The 14,994-nt window shown below is 43.1% G+C and overlaps 2 protein-coding genes across 2 annotated transcripts in view; both read left to right on the top strand.

The window, feature by feature from the left end:
• The first annotated feature begins 1,153 nt into the window (after window positions 1-1,153).
• Window positions 1,154-10,557, top strand: LOC139153460 (sulfotransferase 1C2-like). Its single transcript, XM_070727421.1, has 7 exons — window positions 1,154-1,435; window positions 1,562-1,690; window positions 1,784-1,881; window positions 6,026-6,152; window positions 6,422-6,516; window positions 8,872-9,052; window positions 10,368-10,557. The coding sequence occupies exons 1-7, from the start codon at window positions 1,282-1,284 to the stop codon at window positions 10,478-10,480; spliced, it is 897 nt and encodes a 298-aa protein (XP_070583522.1). The 5' UTR covers window positions 1,154-1,281; the 3' UTR covers window positions 10,481-10,557.
• A 3,352-nt stretch (window positions 10,558-13,909) lies between these two features.
• LOC139153459 (sulfotransferase 1C2-like) overlaps window positions 13,910-14,994 on the top strand; it is an 18,729-nt gene continuing 17,644 nt past the window's right edge. Inside the window, exon 1 of the mRNA XM_070727420.1 lies at window positions 13,910-14,046. The gene's annotated coding sequence lies outside the window, so the exon portion shown is untranslated. The remainder of the gene's footprint in view (window positions 14,047-14,994) is intronic.

The raw sequence follows: 14,994 nt of genomic DNA, 5'->3' as shown, positions 1-14,994 counted from the left end.
GGGATACAATCTAGGACTAAAGAAGTATTAATACCACTATATAATACCCTAATCAGACCACACCTAGAGTGCTGCATTCAATTTTGGGCTCCACACTACAAAAAGACATTGAAAGTTTGGAAAAAGTACAGAAGAGAGCAACCAGAATAATAAAGGGACTGGAGACCAAAATATATGAGAAAAGCCTGCAGGAACTGCGCATGGATAGTCTTGTGAAGAGGATGTCCAGGGAGATAGCAGTCTTCAAATACTTGAGGGGCTGCCACAGTGAGGAGGGTTCACGCTGTTTCCTAAAGCACTAAAGAGCCAGACAAGGAGCAATGGATGGAAGCTGACCAAGGAGAGATTCAACCTAGAAATAAGGAAGAACTTTCTGATGGTGAGAGCGAACAACCGGTGGAATGGTATGCCTGAGGAGGTTATGAATGCCCCAACACTGAAACCTTCAAGAAGAGACCGGACTGCCATATGTCTGGGATGGCATAAGGCAGTGATGGCGAACCCTTTTCCCTCGGGTGCCAAAAGAGCATGCGTGCACGCTATCGTACATGTGTGAGTGCCCACACCCATAATTCAGTGCCTGGGGAGGGCAAAAACAGCTTTCCCTGCCCCTTCGGAGGCCATCTGGAGGCCAGAAACTGCCTGTTTCCCAACTTCTGGTGGGCCCTGTAGGCTCGTATTTTGCCCTCCCCAGGCTCCAAAGGTTTCCCTGGAGCTGGGGGTGAGTAAAAACAGCCTCCCCCACCCCCCTGGAGGCTCTGGAAGCCAAAAATGCCCTCCCAGAGCTTCTGTGTGAGCCAGATGGCCAGCACACATGCAACGGTTCGTGTGCCAGCAGATATGGCTCCATGTGCCACCTGTGGCACCCATGCCATAGTTTCGCCATCATTAGTATAGGGCCTCCTCCACAAGTACAAAGGTGGGCTAGTAGACCCACAGGGTCCCTTCTAACACAAACTATAAATAAAGCACAACATTATTTTATGTGTACAATTCATTCATCCAATTGAAAAGGAGAACTGGTGGCTCAGTTTTCATATATGAGAAATACCTATCTGAAATTTAGAAAGTATTTCCAAATCTGCCTCAACAGATATGCCCCAACCAGTTTGTTAAGAGGGAGGAGCAGACAGAAAGCTGAAAGTCCATAACAGAAATGAAAAAACAAGTGGATTGGATTGTGTACATTCTGACAACTCTGCTAAAGGAAGCAGAAGTGACCGAGACGTACCATACAATAATATCTCTTTTGCTGTGTTGTGGGTGGGCCTCAAATCAGAGATGGAAAGCTTGGAAAACAAATTTATCAAGCCCTCCAAACTGGTGGAAATTGAAGGAATCCCAATGCCCAGTGAAGTGTTAGAAAATTGGAACCTCATAAGTGGCTTTCAAGCTCGGCCTGATGACCTTCTTCTCTGCACTTATCCCAAATCAGGTAAAGAGGAGCCTCATGAGAATGATTGGCAGAGCTATGGGAGAAGGAGAAACAGGAAATGTGGTCAGCCGTGACAGCCGGATGAATTCTCTATTCTCTATAGCTTTTTTTCTTCCTTTCTGGTAGGGACCACATGGATACAGGAAATTGTGGACATGGTCCAACATAGAGGAGATGCACAGAAATGTGCCCGGGCATCCATTATTGAGCGGAGCCCCTACATAGAACTTTTCCCTCCAAAGCCCATCCCTTCAGGTGAGTGAGTCTCACAGGCACAGAGGGAAAATGGTAGAATTAAATACTGTACTTTGCAATGTGTGGCTGATTTCGTATCTCCTGACCTTGTAGGCTTTGAAATGGCATTAGCAATGCCTTCTCCGCGAACCCTCAAATCTCATTTTCCAGTTCAACTCCTGCCAACTTCCTTCTGGGAACAAAATTGCAAGGTTAGAACTCAAGGTTTACTCAGTGTATTAATGTTCACCAAGGCAGGGATGGGTTCCTCCCAGTTCAGACTGGTTCCTGGTGCCATTATGATGACATCACTAAACCATACCAGTCGTTGCTGGTCCATGGGCACCGCCATCTTTTCTTTTTTTTTAAGTATAATTTTTTTTAAAAAAAAAAAATCTTTGCATTTTTTTTCTTTCTGAGCAGGCACAGAAGCCAAGTTCCGGCACTGCACATACGGCCACCATCTTTTTTTCAGCTCCCCACTTACTGGATTTTTTTTGTTATTGTAGGATTTCATTATGTGTAGGGTTTCATTACGTAATGCAGTCCAGGCATTCCACTTTTTCAGAATCCCCTCCATCTAGCATTTGTCCTGAATTGAACAAGATCTATGTTTGCCAATCTGGTACTTGTGGGATTACAGTGCTCACCACCACCCAGTTCAGCACAACATAGCTCAGAAAAACAGGAATTAAATTATGTCTGAAAAGCCCAAAATTTCTAAATGTTTTGCTTCTCTTATAAACATTTCACTTGGAGAAGGTGATGTCACTGAGCCTATTCATCTGATGCATGCTTGGTTTCGTCAGGGTTCTGTTCCACCACATTGTTGGAACTGCCACAACTTAAACCTCTAAATGGAAACAATCCTTGGTTCCATTTGTTGAGAAAGATATAGTTCAGTGATCGTGAACCTTTTTAAGCTCGGGTACCAAAAGAGTGTGCACGCAAACAATACCCTTTGCATGCGTGCCCACACCCATAACGCAATGCCCTCCCCCCCAGGCGCACAAGCCTCACTGAAGACTCCAGACTTCTGGTGGGCCTGTTGGGCCATTTTTCACCATCCCCAAGGTTCAGGAGGCTTTCCTGAAGCCTGGGGAGAGCGAAAACGGCTGCAAAGGATCCCCAAAATAAGCTGGCTAGTGTGCATAGGCGCACTGGAGCTGACATAGGGCAATGCCTTGTGTGCCCTCAGATATGGCTCCGTGTGCCACCTCTGGCACCCGTTCCATAGGTCTGCCATCACTGTTAAAGTTTATTGTAGATCAGTGATGGCAAACCTATGGCACGGGTGCCACAGGTGGCACATGGAGCCATATCTGCTGGCATGCCTTAGCTCAATTCCAATGTGCATGTGCGTGCCAGCCAGCTTATTTTTAGCTTGCCAAGAGGCTCTGGGCATAGTTCCCTCTAAGCTGAGCAGTGAGCCATGGCGCACTTAAAAATCATAATCAACTCAGAGTTTTTCAAAGCTGCCCAGAAGCCGAGAGGGAAAGAGTGAGAGGGAAGGAGAGAGAGAGGAAGAGAGGAAGAGAGAGAAACAGATAGAAAAAGAGAGGAAGGAAAAGAGAAAGAAAAAGAATGGGAGTAAGGAAGAGAGAAAGAAAATCAAAATCTAGTTTGAAACTAGCTCAACTATTTAAGTGGCATTTTGATATTGATAGAGTTGCCCTATTATGAGCTCACTGTTATAGACACACAGTACAGTATTTTATTCTGAAATTCTCTGAGGCAAAACAGGGTGGGTTTTTTATTTATTTGTTTGTTTGTTTGTTTGTTTATTATTTCTGTGCCGCCCAGTCCCGAAGGGACTGCCGCTCAGACACTATACTTTTCTGCCCACCCCCCAAAAAAATTAGAGGGAACACTGGCTCTGGGAGGGCATTTTCAGCTTCCGGAGAGTCTCCAGGGGATTGGGGATGGGCATTTTTGCATCTGGAGCCTGGGGAAGGTGAAAAACGGGCCTATTGGGTCCATTAGTTTAGGAAATGGGCTGTTTCAAGGCCTCCGGGGAGGGCAAGGGAGGCCATTTTCACTATCCCCAAGCATTGAATAATGGGTATGGACACTTGTGCATACACGATAGCACATGCACACATGCTTCGGCACCCAAGGAAAAAATGTTTCGCCATCACTGTTGTAGATCAAATGTATTGTACTATTGCAAAGCAAGAAATGAGAATCATGTGCCAAAATCCTTAAATTCTACTTTTCCCTCCCTTACCTCTCTCATTGCCCAGCCTGGTATAACTAGAAACATAGAAACATAGAAGTCTGACAGCAGAAAAAGACCTCATGATCCATCTAGTCTGCCCTTATACTATTTTCTGTATTTTATCTTAGGATGGATATATGTTTATCCCAGGCATGTTTAAATTCAGTTACTGTGGATTTATCTACCACGCCTGCTGGAAGTTTGTTCCAAGGATCTACTACTCTTTCAGTAAAATAATATTTCCTCACGTTGCTTTTGATCTTTCCCTCAACTAACTTCAGATTGTGTCCCCTTGTTCCTGTGTTCACTTTCCTATTAAAAACACTTCCCTCCTGGACCTTATTTAACCCTTTAACATATTTAAATGTTTCGATCATGTCCCCCCTTTTCCTTCTATCCTCCAGACTATACAGATTGAGTTCATGAAGTCTTTCCTGATACGTTTTATGCTTAAGACCTTCCACCATTCTTGTAGCCCGTCTTTGGACCCGTTCAATTTTGTCAATATCTTTTTGTAGGTGAGGTCTCCAGAACTGAACACAGTATTCCAAATGTGGTCTCACCAGCACTCTATATAGCAGGATCATAATCTCCCTCTTCCTGCTTGTTATACCTCTAGCTATTAGCCAACTAATCAGGTTCAACAAGATGTTTCCCTAAGGGTCAGTCCAAGCGCAGTTTGTATGCAGCCTCCTCCTTCTTCCAGCTGGGTGACCTGGAGGCAGTGTCTCAAGAAGGCAAAGTGTTGTTTATTTTTGTTTCCCCAAGCATTCCCACCTTCATTCCCCCTTCCCACAGTTCATGGCAATTTGTCTCCGCGTAGCAGTGAAGAACAAGCAAGCATAAGTGGCAGCTGACATACATTTGAAACGAATGGTGGCATTTGCCTTTTTGCCCTTGATTGATACAATACTTAATGTTATTACCTAGTTTGAGTAATGAAATGTTTGCAAGAAAGAAGAGAGCACCAAGGACCCCTGCTTGTTATAATATATTTTATTATACTTTAGACCTCGGAGAAGGTCCACAACTTGGGAATCCTCCTCGATCCACAGCTGAGTTTGGAGCAACATCTTTCAGCTGTGGCGAGGGAGACATTTGCACAGGTTCACCTGGTGTACCAGTTGCGGTCTTATTTGGACAGGGAGTCTCTCCTTAAAGTCACTCATGTCCTCATTACTTCGAGGATCGATTACTGCAATACTCTCCACATGGGGCTACCTTTGAAGAACGTTCGGAGACTGCAGCTAGTCCAAAATGCAGCCATGCGTTGGCTACCGATTGATCTCTGAATGCAATTCAAAGTGTTGGTTGTCACCTATAAAGCCCTACATGGCCTAGGACCAAGTTACTTGCGGGACCGTCTCCTGCCTCATGTATCCTAGCAAGTGGTCAGGGCCTAGAGAGTTGGCCTTCTCCAGGTCCCATCAGCCAAGCAATGCTCCCCCCGGAGATTCACACTGTCCCCACTCTCCAGGCCTTCTGGAAGCTTTAAAACATCATATTTTCCAGCAGGCCTGGGGCCATTGAGCATGGACACTCTGCTCCAGCTGATACCATGACTGAGATTGGATTAATGTGGTCGTATGCTTTTTTAACACAGGTTTTTAGATTTATTTTATAATTGTATTTTATAATGTTTTCTGTACTGTTTTTATATGTTGTAAGCCACCCTGAGTCTTTGGAGAAATCCAATCAATCAGCCAATCATAAATATTTTGTCCATTACAAGCAACATAACTCTGGGAACTCATTCTGCCCTTCTTACCAAGGTTGCTATAATCCTAAATCATTTGCCTAGGAACAAATGAGTGATTAAATTAAAGCTCTCTCACTTCTAAGTAGCCAATGGCCTACAAATTTAAATAGATAGATAGATAGATAGATAGATAGATAGATAGATAGATAGATAGATAGATAGACAGACAAGAGGTAGGCAAAGTTGGCTCTTCTAGAACTTGTGGGCTTCAGCTCCCAGAATTCATGAGCCTATCATGCTAGCTCAGGAATTCTTGGAGTTAAAGTCCACATGTCATGGAAGAACCAACTTTCCCTACCCCTGGCCTAAGCCCATCAAATAATCCCTGTAAATTGAGTTTCTATCAACTAATGTTCCTGCATAAATTTTATTTTCACAGATCATTTATGTGGCCAGAAATGCCAAGGACTGTGCTGTCTCCTACTTCCATTTCCACCGCATGCTTGCATTGTTTGAAGATCCGGGAAAGTGGGAAGACTTTCTGGGGAATTTCATTGCTGGGAAAGGTAAATGGAGGCTATTTATGTAAAGAACAAACTTTCTTACCTGAATGTTTTAGGGGAATAGGTGATCCAGATAAGTTTCATAATACAGGAGACAAGTGGAACTTTTTTGTTAACAACACACATGGTGAGGAGTGAATGGGTTTTTGTAAAAAGAAAATAAAAAGACAAGAAAATCTCATGCTAATTATTTTCTACATTTAGAGTTTGGCAGATTTGGATACTATACATCATTTCCTAATTTCTAATCTCAATTTTTATTTCTTTTGCAGTTGGTTATGGCTCATGGTTTGACCATGTTCGTGGTTGGTGGGAAGCTAAAGACCATCATTCAATTTTGTATCTCTTTTATGAAGACATAAAAGAGGTAAGCATTTCTCATACATTTATACGTACAGACATACTCAAGGTAGTAAGGTCTCTTTCTCCACTAAAGAGAACCTTAGGACTTCATCAAATAAGGTCACTTTTTTCCTATTAATATTTTTAATAGTGATTTTTAAGGGAAAATTAGAACTCAATTTTATACATTTTGAAAATCAAATACTAAAGATTATGATTAGGTTTAAATACAGGCCAGTTCATCATAAAATGCACATACATACCATCCATAAAGCATCAGATTGGCATCTGAGTAGCACTGTTGAAAAAAAAATATGTTCATTTATTTAGTTATTTTTCAATTGCAATTGCTTGCAGAACTGTGGGATTCCATGCAATCACAGTTGAAAAAATGGCTATAGTTTTGCCAAGAGAAAATGTGAATTTTTTTTGTTGTTAATTTTTGCCACTTATTGTATTTGTTGCTCTATTATAGTCCATCACAGCAGTCCCCAAACGTTTGGGTGCCTTGAACCAGTTCTGTGGAGAGTAATTTTTCCGTGGAGCAGGTGGGAGCGTGGTTGTGCGGTTACACATGTGCACGGATGGAGCTTTACTTGCTTTCTGGCAGGCCATGGATTGATGTCAATCCACAGACTGTGGGTTAGAGACCCGGGTCTATCATAAGTCATAGAAAACCCGAATGCCTTATTAATTGGACAATGTAAACATGAGTTATTTTGTAAAAAGTTAAATGAGTGGAATGAATTACCATATTTTTCAGAGTATAAGATGCACCTTTTTGCCCTCCAAAAGAGGGTGGAAATGTCAGTGCATCTTATACACCGAATACAGTCATTTTTTGCTTCCCGAAACCCCCCCTCTGCATCCCAGTTTTGCAAAACACGTGCCTTTTGTTTGCAAAAATGGGGTATGCAGAAGTTTTGAGAGGCCTGCAGAGCGCTCCTAGAGGGGGTAGGGAGGCAAAAACACTTGGGTTTTTTTTTTTAAAGGGCAAAAACCGGAGCATTCTTGCCTTCCTCCACCCCCTAGGAGCACTCTGCAGGCTTCCCAAACCCTCTGCATACCCTGTTTTTGCAAACAAATGGGTGAAAAATGGGTCTTTTTTTTTTTTTCAAAAATGGGGGTATTTTTGCCTTCCCCCACGCAGAATTCCCAAACCCTCTGCATGCTTCATTTTGCTAGCATGACTGGAGGAGGAATTCTGGGAGTTAAAGTCCACAAGCCTTAAAGCTGTTAAGTTAGAAGTTTGTAAAAAGTGAACATGGTTGTGTGTACTTGTATACACAATACAGTGGTACCTCTACTTAAGAACGCCTCTACTTAAGAACTTTTCTAGATAAGAACCGGGTGTTCAAGACTTTTTTGCCTCTTCTTAAGAAACATTTTTTTACTTAAGAACCCGAGCCCGGAAAAAAATCCCAGGAAATTTGAGAGTGGCACAAAGGCCCGGCCAGTTTCCTGCCATTCCCCTTTTAATCCCGGCCATCTGGGCTGCCAGAGGAGCCTTTTGGTGGCATTTAAGGAGGCTCTGGCAGTCCAGTGCGAACGAAGCATTTTCCTTTCGCTTGGACAGGGAACAAACCTCTGCCAACACCCAGAGAAAAAAAATGTTCCCTTTGCTCTGGGCAGCTGAGGAGTCACCACAGCGAAGGAAAGGCACCAGCTACAAAGTGAGCAAGCGAGAGGAGAGGGGAGCCCTTCAGCATGGGAAGGAAGAGGCAGCAGGTAGCTGCAGCAGTAGCCAGTGTAGGAGGAAGTGTACGGGAGGCAGCCTCACGCCGGGTGTATGGGAGGCGCGTGCTCCTCCTAGCCACTTCAGAGTCCCTTTTTTTTTTAAGCTTTAAAGTTTGGAATTTTTTTTGAATCCCCTCACCTCACCTTCTTCCTTCGGCAGCGACTGTTCTCCTCCTCTTCTTCCTCCTCCTCCTCCCACCCAAATTCCGAGCTTTTATTTCTTTCCTAATGGGTTTGTACGCATTATTTGCTTTTACATTGATTCCAATGGGAAAAAATGCTTCTACTTAAGAACGTTTCTACTTAAGAACCTGGTCACAGAACGAATTAAGTTCTTAAGTAGAGGTACCATTGTATCTTGTGTACAAAGTATTCTGCCATACTGGTATTTTATTAAATAATATATTATTAAACAATTTGGTTCAGAATGCTTTTTTCCTTGTTTTCTTCCTCTAAAATCTAGGTTCATCTTATACTCCAAAAATACTGTAGCTAAAAGCTCCTCATTATGTCAACAAAACACAAGGGTGTGAAGAGCATACAGAAACATGTTTTATTCAACAAGACTTTCCATAAGATGAAACTGGATTCTCACAATCCAATTCACTACACTTCTTGTTCTAATCTTTCTTTCCCTCCACAGAACCCAGCCAGGGAAATCCAGAAAGTAGCTCAGTTCTTAAATATAGAGCTTTCAGAATTGGTCCTGGATCAGATTGTGCAGCATACCACATTTGAGAGAATGAAAAAGAACCCAATGGCTAATTACAGCAACGTACCTTCATTTGTCATGGACCAAAATGTGTCACCCTTTATGAGAAAAGGTGGGAGAGTCACTAATTCCTAGCTGCCTATAATGGAAAGGAGGCTGTTTTGTGTTGTGTGTTGTATTGTATTGCCAGTTCTGTGTTAGCAAAAACTTCAGAAGAGAAGGATTTAGGGGTAGTGATTTCTGACAGTCTCAAAATGTGTGAAGAGTGCAGTCAGGCGGTAGGGAAACAAGCAGAATGCTTGGCTGCATAGCTAGAGGTATAACAGGCAGGAAGAGGGAGATTGTGATCCTGCTGTATAGAGCGCTGGTGAGACCACATTTGGAACACTGTGTTCAATTCTGGAGACCTCACCTACAAAAAGATATTGATAAAATTGAACAGATCCAAAGACAGGCTACAAAAACGGTGGAAGGTCTTAAGCATAAAACTTATCAGGAAAGACTGAATGAACTCAATCTGTATATTCTGGAGGACAGAAGGCAAAGGGGGGACATGATGAGCCGGGGTGGCGCAGCAGGTAGAGTGCTGTACTGTAGGCCACTGAAGCTGACTGTAGATCTGTAGGTCAGTGGTTCAAATCTCATCACTGGCTCAAGGTTGACTCAGCCTTCCATCCTTCTGAGGTGGGTAAAATGAGGAGCCGAATTGTGGGGGCTCTGTTAAAAAGTGCTATTGCTAACATGTTGTAAGCCGCCCTGAGTCTGAAGAGAAGGGCGGCATAAAAATTTAATAGATAGATTAGATTAGATTAGATTAGATTAGATTAGATTAGATTAGATTAGATTAGATTTATTGGATTTATATGCCGCCCCTCTCCGTAGACTCGGGGCGGCTCACAACAGTGACAAAAACAATACATAATGACAAATCTAATATTTACCAATCTAATTACAGTTTTAAGTTAAAAAGTTCATAAAAGCAACCCCAATATATATAAAAAACAAGCACACAATCAATCAAGCACCAAAACAACATGGGCAAGGGGGAGATGTTTCAATTCCCCCATGCCTGACGGCAGAGGTGGGTTTTAAGGAGTTTACGAAAGGCAAGGAGGGTGGGGGCAATCCTAATCTCAGGGGGGAGCTGGTTCCAGAGGGTTGGAGTCACCACAGAGAAGGCTCTTCCCCTGGGTCCCGCCAGACGACATTATTTAGTCGACGGGACCCGAAGAAGGCCAACTCTGTGGGACCTAACTGGTCGCTGGGATGGATGGATAGATAGATAGATAGATAGATAGATAGATAGATAGATAGATAGATAGATAGAGTGATCAAAACATTTAAATATGTTAAAGGGTTAAATAAGGTTCATTCAAATTGTTGAGGTTTTTTTTCTTCTTTCTCTAAATTGTTTTACTCCTCACTAGGCACCGTAGGGAATTGGAAGGAACACTTCACAGTGGCTCAGAGCCAACTGCTTGATGAAATCTGCACTCAACAACTAGGCAACACTGGCTTGAAGTTCCGCACAGAGCTATAAAACAGACTCCAGAGTGCCTTCAAGGAAGACTTTTTCATCAGCTGGTTTCTACATGACATTAAAGAAGTAATTACAAATTTGCAAGCAATGGTGGAAAGTCCTTTGGCGATGGGTGGGCTTGCCATTCACAAGCTTTTCCCTTGGAAAGGAATTGCCCTGAGATGAACGGAAAGAGTTAACTTCATAATCACTCGCTCTGATGATGAGATAAAGAACGAGTACCTTTTATTTGAATAACCTTGTCCTTTCCCCAAAGATCTCAGAGAGGCGCACACAATTTACACTTTACCCTTATCTGAATTCAGCTTGTGCATTATGCAAGAAAAAAAAGGAATAAAAAAATAGAGATCTAAAATTATAACCAATCATAGCATATCATTCTCTCTATGTCCTGATCAGATTTCTGTCGGGAGAAAAACTTGTGGCAAATGACCATTATCCACAAATTTTACTAAATTAATCTCCCAACTATTACAGTGATCCCTCGATTATCGTGAGGGTTCCGTTCCAAGACCCCTCACGATAATCGATTTTTCGCGATGTAGTGGTGCGGAAGTAAAAACACCATCTGCGCATGCGCGCCCTTTTTTCCATGGCCGCACATGCGCAGATGGTGGAGTTTGCGTGGGCGGCGGGGAAGACCCAGGGAAGGTTCCTTCGGCCGCCCAGCAGCTGATCTGCTCGGCATGGCAGCAGCGAGGAGCCGAAGATCAGGGTTTCCCCACCGCCCACGCAAAGGGGAAACCCCGATCTTCGGCTCCTCGCTGCTCTGGCGCTGCGGAGCAGATCAGCTGCTGGGCGGCCGAAGGAACCTTCCCTGGGTCTTCCCCGCCGCCCACGCAAAGGGGAAACCCCGATCTTCGGCTCCTCGCTGCTGCCCGCCCGCCGCTCGCTCGCCCACCCGCCGCTCGAGAGCAAGAGGGGGAGAGATAGAGAAAGAGAGAGAAGGAAAGAAAGAGATGAGAGAGGGAGGAAGAGAGTGTGAGAGAGGAAGAAGCAAGATAGAGAAAGAGAGAGAGAAAGAAAGATGACAAAGGAAGAGAGTGACGTCATCGGGTGGGAAAATATTTTTAATTAATATTTTTTGAAAAATCGCGATATAGCGTTTCGCGAAGATCGAGATCGCGAAAATCGAGGGATCACTGTACTCTGTTGGCCCTGCCAACTAAACAAATAATCATTTAACAATCACTTTATTCAACATCCATTTGAAGTCACAACAACTGTTGAAAATGTGATATTTCTGACCTTCCTCAAAGTTCAGCTGTTTGAGCACCACTTGGTCTCATAATGAGAGATTGGACATGGCATATAAGTCCAGTAAATAAATAAATAAATAAATAAATAAATAAATAAATAAATAAATAAATAATCATAATCTAGGAATTTGGCAACTGACTTACACTAACAATGGTTGCAGAATCCCACGATCACCCAATTGCCCTTTGACACCACCTTTGCTGGCTTTCCACATGCAAGGTTAATAGCAATAACACTTAGACTTGTATACCGCTTCAAAGTGCTTTACTGTCCTCTCTAAGCAGTTTACAGAGAGTCAGCATATTGCCCCCAACATCCTGGGTCCTCATTTTACCCACCTCAGAAGGATGGAAGGCTGAGTCAACCTTGAGCCTGGTGAGATTTGAACTGGTGAACTACAGCCAGCAGTCAGCAGAAGCAGCTTGCAATATTGCACTCTAACCACTGTGCCACCAAGGCTCATGGGGAAGCCTTCAGGAAAAGTTTGCCTTAGTAAGTCGCAGGTTGCCTTGGTAAGACGCTCGCACCGCCTCCCACTTGATAGAAGTCAATCTGGGCACCATACCTTAACCCTGCGGTCCCCAAACTACGGCCCGCGGGCCACATGCGGCCCGCTGAGGCTATTTATCCGGCCCGCGGGTGAGTGACAGGAGCACATCTAATTTTCTATGAATAAAATGCGGTATTTTGTTAGTAACTAATATCAATCATCAAAAAAGTTGCAAAAGTTTTTTTCCTAATTTTGTCATCCAGTTACATTCATTTTCTTTTAATTAAATTCCCTCCTCAAAAAAGTACACCACCAATTATATTTCTAACTTATTAACCATTATGCCAAAGTGCTTCCTTCTTTCTTTATACATTTTTCTATAAGCCAAGAAAACCTTGTATAGCCAATCAGATGTTAACAAAAGAAAATTAAAAACAAGACATAAACATATATGAATTTCAGACTTCTTCCCCCCCCCCTCTAAATAGTACGTTCCCATTTTGTTTTTACTTTAAAATAAGGTATGTGCAGTGTGCATAGGGATTTGTTCATAGGTTTTTTTAATAGTCCGGCCCTCCAACAGTCCGAGGGACAGTGAACCGTCCCCGTGTAAAAAGTTTGGGGACCCCTGCCTTAACCTGTCCACTGCTCTGCTAGTAATCTGTCTGTGAGATACTACAGAAGAGAACATTTGTAGCTCAGGGTTGAACTACAGGGTCCTTGGTGCTTTCTTGAGCTTGGTGGTTTCCTTGCAGGCACTTCATTACCAAGGGTTCCTCTTACTTATCTATCAGTGTGTACTTATGTTTCATGTGCGCACGTTCCATCATGTGATTTTGCTTCTGCGCATGAGCAGAGGGATGATTTTCTTCTCTGCATGCTCAGAGAGCAAAAAAAAATCACCTAAAATTAGGGGGGGGGGAATGATGCCGCATGTTCCATCACGTGATTTTGCTTATGCACATGTGCAGAGGGACGATTTTTCTTCTGTGCATGTTCAGAGAACAAAAATTATTTAAAAATTAGAGAAAAAAGAAGATGGCGCTGCGCACGGAGCAGCAAAGAGAGCACCGGAACCGTTGCGTGTAAATTGCGCAATCGGCGGGCCACTACTGGAGTGGCGCATTAGACCACACCGGTACCAACCCATCTCTGAAATTAGGTAACATCATCAGTGCTAGGAGGGAGTGGGGTTTGCTCTTATTTTTAAATACCAGTGGGCTTGTCCTGATGGGATATTTTTGCTTCTTTATTTATAATAAAGTCCCATTCTGGGATTTGTTTTTAATAGTCTGCTAAATGTTTGGAGCAAACTTGTATTCTGGTTCAAGTTAACAGAAACCAAATTGTTAGAACTTTATGACCAGTGAAGAGCTACTAAGTTTTTACTACCACACTGTGGGCGTGGCTTATACAGGACGCCCTGCATTTTCTTTCAACATCTTTCAGTGCAAATTGGGCGCTCTGGGGTGGAGCTCCATTTTTGCTATCCCAATGCATTCCCCACCCCCACCCACCCCCGGTCCAGGCAGTAGCTCTCCCCTGTTTATGACAGTTGGCAATAAATTACATGGTCAACGGCCAAAGTTCCAGGTTATAAACCAGAAGACTCTATGTTCATTTTAGGCAGGAAAAGCGGGTGGGTGATTTTAGGCCAATCAGTCTCTCTCTCGATGCACATATCAGGCTTGGCCGACAAGCCACTCGGTCAATTCCTGTTGCAATAGATTGACATTTGGTTGATTGGGAAAGAAAAAAGTGAACCCTGCACTTTCAGGAGGAATACTAGGAGGGGACGATAACTCAGGTATTTGAGGTAAGAACCGACAGAGATTTCCTTTCTTTCTTTCTTTCTTTCTTTCTTTCTTTCTTTCTTTCTTTCTTTCTTTCTTTCTTTCCTTTCCTTTCCTTTCCTTTCTTTGCCTTTCCCCTTCCCTTCTCTTGTTTTATAAACCTAAAATGTGATGCAGCATGGGATAGGACAGGAAAGGGGCAAAATTGGCATAGGCTACCAAATCTGCCTTGCAAAAATCTCGATAGCCGCTTTTATGGCAGGAAAGACAATTTTCCACATTGCTTTCCTGACATCTGCTGTTCATCCGAAGCTGTGCAGGTCTTAGACTGCAGCTCGATGGCATTTGGGGCAGATGAGGGCGGGGCAAGCCCTGGACCTCAGCCCCAATCAGATCTTGCTTCAGATAACATGACATCCGCAGTTCTGGAAACTATGCCATGTATTTCAGAATAAAATGCTTACAACTATTCTCCTAATCCATGGTAGGCATGTCTTCCAAAGAGAAAGAACGAGAATATTTATTTATTGACCGATTGATTGTACAGTGTTCCCTCGATTTTCACGGGTTCGAACTTCGCGAAAAGTCTATACCACGGTTTTTCAAAAATATTAATTAAAAAATACTTCTCAGTTTTTTCCCCTATACCACGGGTTTTTCTGCCCAATGACGTCATATGTCATCGCCAAACATTCGTCCACCTTTAATAAATATTTTTTTTAATAAACTTTAATAAATAAACATGGTGAGTAATAATGTAAATGGTTGCTAAGGGAATGATAAATCGCAATTTAGGGGTTTAAAGTGTTAAGGGAAGGCTTGTGATACTGTTCATAGCCAAAAGTAGTGTATTTACTTCCGCATCTCTACTTCGCGGAAATTCAACTTTCGCGGGCGGTCTCGGAACGCATCCCCCGTGAAAAGTGAGGGAACACTGTATTTATGTGCCACTCATTCTGAAACGGACTCAG

The sequence above is a fragment of the Erythrolamprus reginae genome, chromosome Z (assembly GCF_031021105.1).
Source record: "Erythrolamprus reginae isolate rEryReg1 chromosome Z, rEryReg1.hap1, whole genome shotgun sequence".
NCBI classification, from domain to species: domain Eukaryota; kingdom Metazoa; phylum Chordata; class Lepidosauria; order Squamata; family Dipsadidae; genus Erythrolamprus; species Erythrolamprus reginae.
Note: the sequence above shows the minus strand (reverse complement) of the source record. Positions and strands in the feature narration are given on the sequence as shown.

Excerpts from the sequence above, each read along its gene's own strand:
- LOC139153460 (XM_070727421.1), top strand. The coding sequence starts at position 1,282 with ATGGAAAGCTTGGAAAACAAATTTATCAAGCCCTCCAAACTGGTGGAA. Across the intron at positions 1,691-1,783 it reads TCCAAAGCCCATCCCTTCAG|GCTTTGAAATGGCATTAGCA; the intron begins GTGAGTGAGTCT and ends CTGACCTTGTAG. Across the intron at positions 9,053-10,367 it reads GTCACCCTTTATGAGAAAAG|GCACCGTAGGGAATTGGAAG; the intron begins GTGGGAGAGTCA and ends ACTCCTCACTAG.